This window comes from Oryzias melastigma, linkage group LG17, assembly GCF_002922805.2.
Source record: "Oryzias melastigma strain HK-1 linkage group LG17, ASM292280v2, whole genome shotgun sequence".
Classification (NCBI taxonomy): domain Eukaryota; kingdom Metazoa; phylum Chordata; class Actinopteri; order Beloniformes; family Adrianichthyidae; genus Oryzias; species Oryzias melastigma.
Genome location: NC_050528.1, coordinates 18,396,657 through 18,405,378, shown reverse-complemented (window position 1 = coordinate 18,405,378; position 8,722 = coordinate 18,396,657). Strand labels below are relative to the sequence as shown.

Genomic DNA, 8,722 nt, shown 5'->3' with positions numbered 1-8,722 from the left:
TGAATAATGGATACACACTGAGCCACTGGAAACTCACAGAGAAATCTAACCCATTATTATAAAAATCATTGGCGTGGTCATGAATGTGGACGGTGACAGTCAGACAGCCTAAGGTATGAACCCCCGGCTGGCGGCCAGTGGCACTTGTGATGGACGGACGCCGTCCGGAGATATTTAGACATTGTTCAATGAGAGATGCTGCTGGCCTGCGATCAACCCTGTGGCCGTCCAGCTTTAATGGCGTAATGGCGTAAAGGTGTTAATACCACCTGTCACTGGACTCTTATCGCGCGACTTTAATATATAGCCAGGCGGCCACTGACCGATGTTTTAGACAAAAATAATCAGGTTGCCGTAAAATTGTAACTTTTTCTTAAAATCTCCACGGCCACCGTGTGACATGTTAAACGACAAAAAGGCCACCTGCTGAATCTTCTGATAAAATCTTGCATTGAGGTCACCGTGCATTTTGGGATATGTGAACATAGTCTTAAAGAACAGTCACAGAGTGGCCCTAAGGGAACAAATCTCTCCTTTTCGTTCTCTCAAGTGACTAACTACACCCTTATAGACGTCCTCCTGTATGGATCAGTCGTGAAGGTGTTGGAAACCAGCTGCAAAATCAGAGTCTGATTCGAACTGAATTAACAGGTGTGCAGTGGTGTGTCTGCAGCTGGAAGCAGAAAAGCAGTAGGGAGGGGTCAAAATGTCAATCTTTGTTTACTAAATGCTACCACTTGTATATATATATACATTCGTTGTCTATTCTATATCATATGTCTATTTTGATATGTCTTATGACACATTCACACCACCCTCAGTAAAGCATGTTCAAGCACTTCCAATGAAAACTCTCTAAACAAGAGTTTTGGGCTTCTGCCTCCAAAATGGCGCTCAAGTGTCTCCGATTGTTTATGGGCTCTAAGTACAGAAAATTGCAGCCACAATGAAAGCATTGAAAGTTAAACCAACTTTAACCAATTGGTAACTGGGATAAGGTAGTGACCAATGGGTAGCGTCTTTGTAATTCACGGAAGTGCCAACAATTTGAAAAGTTATCATGAAGGAGAAATGAATAATTGTGGTTTGTGCCGGCCGGAATTCTGTGACTCCAAATCTTTCATGTATGAAATTTTCATCTTTATATTGTTTTTGTATTTTATTTTATTTCTATTTGTATTTTGTTTCCATTTTTTTACGATTTATGTTTGTTTTTGATTTTTTTTGCAATATTTATTTGGTTTGTTAATTTTTCATTTTTGTTGGCTATCACGTTTTGTATTTAGAGGGATATTGCCCCTCATTACCCATTCCTATATCCGGCCCTGGTCTAATTGACATCCTGTATCATTCTAAATCTGATTTGTTGGTTTATTTCTTCATAAATTGATCTTCAAAGCAGACATTTAATTAAATGCTTAACTTTTATCTTCGCAGAGTGCCTACCCCTGCTGAGTGAAGCCCGGCCTGCATTTACTTCGGGTCTGACGACCCAACGCTGGTGCCATGTCTCTGCCTGAGCACGGCAGACCTGTGGCCCGGTCCAGGCGGCCCTTCTTTGGGTTCTGCCTTTGCCAACCCCCCCTGTGTCTGCTGCTGCCTTTGATCCTCCTGCTGACCAGACCTTGGAGCGGCATGTGTGCAGCACTAGGTAAGATGATCTAGACACGTGTCTCATCTGAAGGTCAGCCTGTGAGAGTGACACACAAAAAAACACGGATGTATGGAAAAAGTGTCGGTCTGCGCACTTGTTGTGCGAGTGGGTGTCAGTCGAGGAGAGAATCCCAGCCTGTCAGTATATCAGCCCTGAACTGTGGCATCGTTAATGTGTTTTGAAAAGGCGGGAGGTCCCATCAGCATGTTACTCATCATCTTCTTGATTACAACATTTCCACAGTGGTCTGGACACGCACACACACACACAGACGCCTGCTGTCACCGCTCCAGAGGATCTGCCAGGCTGATTTTTTCTGATCGGCGAGATGGCATAAACATGGATCATTTTTCAATTGTGCAACCGATTTGAAGCGATGATCCTTTGAGAGAGCTGATGTACTCGCTGGAAGGTTTTACAGTGAAGAGGCAGAATTTCACAACAGCTGCTTTTAGACCACCTGCAGAGAAACTCAACAGAACAAACAGTGCTGAGAGAAGGGTTTCCTTTTTTCCCTCGTTAAACTCGAAAAACATATAAATTCAAACCAAGTGTTGCCCTTTTTTTCTTCTTTTTTTTGCTCCATTAACAATGTCAAGTGCAGAGGGCGTTGGAAATAAATGGAGGAATTATTTCAAATGCAAACACGGTCTATTGCTGGAATAAAATCAATGTGGATCAAATGTAAATAACTTTCAAGAATCACATTTTTTAAAGGATGTATTGGACTGTCAGGTAAAGTTGAATAAAAATAGTAATTTTATCTGGAGTTTTTAACATTGTGTCGATCTTTGTTCAGGGGATGATCATGAGAATGAAGAAACCAGCCATCACACTTACGTTATAAACGGGCATTATCAGTGCAGAGGTGTCCAAAGTCAGTCCTCGAGGGCCAGTGTCCTACTTGTTTTCCAACCAACCTGACATTGAAGCTCCGTATTGGCCAAACACACCTGATCCAAATAATCAGCAGCAAATAAGGTAGGATTTCTAGAAAACCATCAGAAGCCGGTACCTTGAGGACTGACTTTGGACACCCCTGGGTTAGGGTACCCTATGCATCACATTTTTGAGGTTTTAGGTGTCCCCAACTTGTTGATTTTTGACGTGCTGGCTGCTCCCATTAAATCAGAGGTCCCCAACCTCTGGGCCGCAAACTGGTTCTGGTTCGAGGGTTGCTTGCTACCAGGCCACAAACAGGGAAAAAATAAATAAGCTAATCAGAAGTCCCCAAACCTTGGCACACAGACCAGTACTCTAAACCTAAACCGGTATCGTTACCCTAACCCAGTACTGTTATCATAACCCGGTACCAGAAAAAAACATATAAAAAGGGGCCATTCTGCACCACTGGTCATTTGCAACTCAGATTTTTGCGCACAAAATTTTAACAATTTACTAGTTTTACAAACAAAAATTTCTCATTTTTAGACAACCCAAAAATAAGGCAAAGCCCCAGCCCCCCAAAGAGGCAAAGGTCCAAGCGGTCCAACCACAGCAGTCTGAGTTTTGTTCATCATCTATGCAGGCATCTCCCCATTTATATGTAGGACCCACAGTGGCGGGATCGCTGGATTGACATCAGATCATTGCTGGACCCCCGGCCCATGTTAACAGTGCTTGTGCCCGCGATGCTACCTTTTGAATTCTAGCAATCTGACAGTGGCAGTGGGACGGCAGCACATGGGCAGGGCAGTGGCTAGAGAGTGGCAGTCTGAAATCGGCAGATCATCAGATGATTTTGGAGACCCTCCTATCAGTCAATTATTGCGCTGCGGCCTTCCTGCCACCCACCTGTCACTGGACTGCCATGACACGACCTCTAAATGTGCCCAGGCAACCAATGGCTGATATTAAAAAATCGTCCGGTCACTGTAAAATTTACATTTTGCTTTTATCTCTGCGGCCACCGCGCAGTGTGTAAAAATCCAACTGCCACTTCCTAATTATAAGTGCTACCACATGGTCACCTGCCAGATTTGCTGAAAATCTTGCATTTAGAGTCCCCGTGTGGTGGCATTTTTGGGATATGTGATAAAGACCATTTAAAAATGGAAGCAATACATAGGATAGAAAACAGTTAGCACTGTTCAACTTTGACCTTTTATTACACCAGGCATGTCCAAAGTCCAGCGGTTGAGACAAACAATTAGCCTCAGACTCCTGCCATAAAATCAATTAATAATATATAGCTACCAATTTCTTGATTGTGATTGTCTAAGTGACAGTGTACTAGGCTCTCAGAGCCTTAAGAGCCAAACGACAAGAGCAGTCCAAACCACAATGTTTTGTACTCCTGTGAATAAGCTATTGTGTTATTTTTCTGTTTACATGATTTAAATGTTAAGGTTTACATTTAATTGCGAAAAATTATTAAAATTTTATATAAACCCAGATTTAATGTTGACAAAAGTCGTTTTTTTATTTATTTTTTATTTTATTTTTGGGCTTCAAATACGAACTTCACAGTAATTCAGATAAAAATGTATTGAAATTTATTTTTGTTTTATATGAAGAAATAAAAACTATACTATTGCAAAAAAACAGTAGATAGTTTATTAACATTTAATGTGATTTTAAAGAATGCAGGTCGAATGGTTGGTTCTCACACATTTTCATCTCACCAAATCTGACACTATAAAAACAAAACAAAAAAAAAACCCTGTTTTAGATTGTTTATTCATTTTTTTAAGGTTTTGAAAAGATTTTTTAGATAATTTTCCATAGAAGATACAAAACTTTTTAAACTATCCGTGAAAGTTTTGATTCTCTTTAACTTTTATTGTGAAAAGACATACATTAAAATGGTCTCGATGCACTTTTGTTTCTCAAATTATGTTTAGATTGTTACATAAATGACAGCCAATATACAAAACTAAAAAATATTTATTAAATGGTCAAAAGTGAAACATCTAACATTTTCGCTCATGCTCTCTTATTGATCATAAATCTGACCAGAAGTCTTTCTCGGAACAGAATTTTTCAAAATAAGAATGACATATTCTCTGTTTTTTTACACCGTGGCCTCAAAAGTCCTGACTGACAAAAACGTAGAGTTCCAATTACTTTTCTGTCACGCAGCAAAGAGAAAACTCTGCAACATTATACTTACTGTTTCCATTTATATCCCAAGCACAGCGGTAGGCAGTCACTCCTTCAAATGACTCCGAGTTACAAAGGTGTTCCATTAAAATCTGACTAGTTCATCTCAAACCTGGCTGGTACCTACAGCAGAGTGAGACCTACCATTAAAAAGACAGATGTCCTCATTAGTCCCTTATTTCTCAGGCAGCTTTCAAGAACATCCTGATCACAACAAGTTTCTGTGGAGAGCAAATCTGTCCAGAGCCAGCGCCTTGCAGGGCTTTTCTCTAGCTGTTGGAAGAGGCTTAAGTGGTTACATTGCCAGTGGGGTTGGTTTTGCACGAGGATTGGTGCTGAAGTGCGTTTAAGAGAAAATGGAAAAACATTCTGGACTCAGCATAAAGCCCTCCAAAACCATGTTCAAGCCCTAAGAAGGACATGAAATTCAATCGTAATCCGATAGCAAGAAGAAAGCCGTTCTGGCCATCATTTTTCCCCCTTTTTAATAGCTCTCATTCTCCTACTGCTGATAAGAAAAGTACAGTTTAGCTCAAAATTAAGAACATTCAAGGAAGTCTAAATGTGAGCAGTTAAACACTTAAAATGCAGATACAGGGCCAGTGTCTTCCCCAATGTTTTCCAGCTACAGTAGATGAACCGTTGAGTGGCTGTTTAACTTCAAACTAAGTGGGAAAATGTTTAAACAGGCTCCGAAATCAAACAGCCGCTCTTAATAGACATTTATTTTTCATTTCTTGCTCCATCTTCAGTCAACACGACAAGATCTCACCCACCCAGACACAGGGGAGGAGGGATTCAGGTTGCCATGGTAAGGGTCATTCTGACTTCGCCCTGATGGATGGCAGCGATTCCGTAACTGAAGAGGAGTTAAGCTGGGCTCCATGGCAACAGGCCACAGACAGATAGCGAGGGGTGGTTGTTTCACTGGTCTGACTCAGCCACTGTGAAAAGTGTAGGTTCAGAGCTGTTGGCTCAATATCACACTTGGAAATTGCTATTTTTCCTTCAGAGGGCAGCTTCCGTTGATAAGCATTCCAGCGCAATCACGAGGATTGTTCTGCGGAAGTCCTCCGCCGAGACTAAGCATGAAGTTAACATGACTAGTGTTGCTCACTGAATTTATTAGGATCATCTCTATCTGCAACTGCAAATCCCCCTGTAGGTGTGCAGGCGCAGGATCTCGCCTCTGGTATTAATACATTTAAACCAATTATATGCTGTGAATTTTCAGCCAACACTTCGTGTATCTGTGAAAAGCTCATGTGTCATGACAGCCTATGCAGCATGGAGGCAGAGGGAGGGAGAAAGAGATGTTCCTCCACAGCCCGGCCCCATCTTTTATTTATGACCCACAGGAAGTCCTTCAGCTTGTCCTCTAGATGATACCCAGGAAGTAAGCACATTGGGGAAGCCATCAGAACACAAGCGAGCATGACCGTTTGCTCACAGTGAAAAGGGGCGGGGTTTGTCGCTGGTTGTGTAGCCGCTTTGATGTCCTCTAGGTGTCACTTTGGATGCTTTCTTTTCCACTGTTTTCTAAGATGTTTTTTTTTCCCCCTATTTCTCAGCTTCTCCGAGGTTTACCAAAATTCCCACCGACCAGATCGGAGTGTCCGGGGGTGTGGCATCGTTTGTGTGTCAGGCCACTGGGAACCCGAAGCCTGTCGTCTACTGGAACAAGAAGGGCAAGAAGGTCAACTCCCAGCGCATTGAGGTGGTTGTCACAGTGAACAGTTTTCACTTTTTAAAACAATAGCAGCATGACGAGACAAATAGCACCAATGGTATAAATGCTAAATCTTTAATAATGTTATTAATATCTTGATTATTTAGTTTGAAGACTCACTCTGATGAAAATGTTGTTTTTAAAATGTTCTTATGGCATTTATATTTTAAAAGTGGACCTATATAAAGAAAATTAAGTTAAAATGTGTATTTTTGAGGATTGTTTTATAGCAGGGGTCCCCAAAGGTCCGGCCCACTTCCACATTTGGCCTGGGCCCCTGAATGAAATCAGAGACAAATGATGGCTTATGGCAATTTTGAAATTATTTCAGTTTTCATTTGCTTATCAAATCATTTGGATTCTAGATATTGATTCTGTCTACTAGCAATTCAATGAATAAATTACGTAGGGATTAAAAAAATAAATAGATTAATACAACTGCTGTAGAAGCCCCCATTTTATTTTTTGCGTGGGGTCCCCAAACTGGTAAGTTCGCCTCTGTTTGTGATGTAGAAAATTCACTGGGCTGGCCACAAGCTCCCTGCTACAAGCTCTCAGCAATGAAAGGGAAAGGGGGTGGGGTTGCTACATGTCAATGGTCCCACCCACAAACCAGAGGCAAATTTCTAATGAACTCCTGCCGCTCTGCAGAAACTATGTCCTAGAAATCATAATTAGAGGACTCCTGGGAATGCTTAGAAAATAGATTTAAAAAAATGATAAGAGTGAGTCTTTAAAAAATGCTAAAGTTCTACTTCAGTTGATGGGAAATTTTAACGTGAAAAAAAAACCAGATTGATGCTACCCTTGGATTTGTTTAATTGTGACACTTCAGCTCTTAAAGTAAAGACTTGGCAGCAGGAGGAAACAAGGATTGCTGGCTAATTAAAAAAAAATCTGCCAGCTTTCTGAAACCCATCATTTTATAAATTTTAAAGCAGATTTCTTTTTACTTTTTGAACTCGCCTCAGTTAAGTTCATTATGATTTATGATGTAACAGGTCTGTAAAGTCAGCACCTAAAAAAGTTCCTCTCAACTTCTCAACAAGACACTGTCCTTGATGTCTTTCATTTGCAGTCCGGCCTCCTCTTCCCTCACATTACTATGTAGCGCATTTACATAACGCCTCACTGCTTAATATTTTGGCATATTTCAAACAAAGGAGCGATCATAAAGAGAGGATTTGTTCGGAAAAGGGGTCTAAAACAAAGCACTTTAAACTGAATGACAGGAGGGGGAAAAGATGAGATTTAGGTGCTTAAATATGCATGAAGCCAGATGAACATAGACATTAAAATGAGGTGCTTTTATTTGTCTGTCTGTAAATGTGTAAATTCTGTGATTGGGCTGAATAAATCAAGCTGTAATTCCAAGATAGACACAATGTTGACTCTATGCTTTTATAGCAACAGATTCTCGTATTGATCGTCTCGTCAAATCTATGGAAACAAACAAATAAACCCCGCTCTCTTTTATTTAGCAGCTATTATTCAGCCATAAAACAAAGATAAAAACGAAAAATGGCTTGTAGGTTCATTAAGCCCAAACAAAATCCACATCTTTTTATTCTAGCTCTTACATAGAGATATAAAACATTTAAAATGCATTTTAACTTCTTAAAATTCACAGATAAGTGCTAATTGCCTTGTTATCTGGAACATTTTTTATTCTCTTGACTATAAATGAGTGCATTGAGGTCACCTACTTTTTCAAAATTACATTTCAACAAAGTGACCTGATGGGCCTCTTGTGTCATAAGTATCAGGTCAGAAAACATGAGCGTCCAGATGTCTCCAGCTGACGTTTAATCATTTCAGATGAAAAAAGTGGTTGAGTTTGCTCTAATTAATAGGGATGGTTGGTTCTAATCTGTGGTTGACGAGATGATTCATGGACATTTTGAACAAGTCAATGTATGGCAAGCTTTTTTATCATTAAATCAACAAGTTATAGATAGATGGATGGATGGATAGATAGATGGATGGATGGATGGATGGATGGATGGATGGATGGATAGATAGATAGATAGATAGATAGATAGATAGATAGATAGATAGATAGATACTTTGTTAATCCCAAGGGAAATTGATTGTGGTGGGCAACACATACAAGACATATTGGGCCGCAAATCTGGCGGCACGAATCGCCCAGAAAAACCACATGAGGAGGGTACATGAATGATGTCAAAAATCAAGAATCTTTGATCTGTGTCACAGTAGAACGGCATATATTGAAG

The 8,722-nt window shown here is 40.3% G+C and overlaps 1 protein-coding gene across 1 annotated transcript in view; it reads left to right on the top strand.

The window, feature by feature from the left end:
- The window catches only part of LOC112147800 (receptor-type tyrosine-protein phosphatase S), a gene marked incomplete in the record, with an annotated part of 91,502 nt that overhangs the window by 18,390 nt on the left and 64,390 nt on the right, over positions 1-8,722 (top strand). The window contains 2 exon segments of the mRNA XM_036216205.1: positions 1,438-1,651; positions 6,328-6,473. Of these exon segments, the coding sequence (XP_036072098.1) occupies positions 1,507-1,651; positions 6,328-6,473 (291 nt within the window).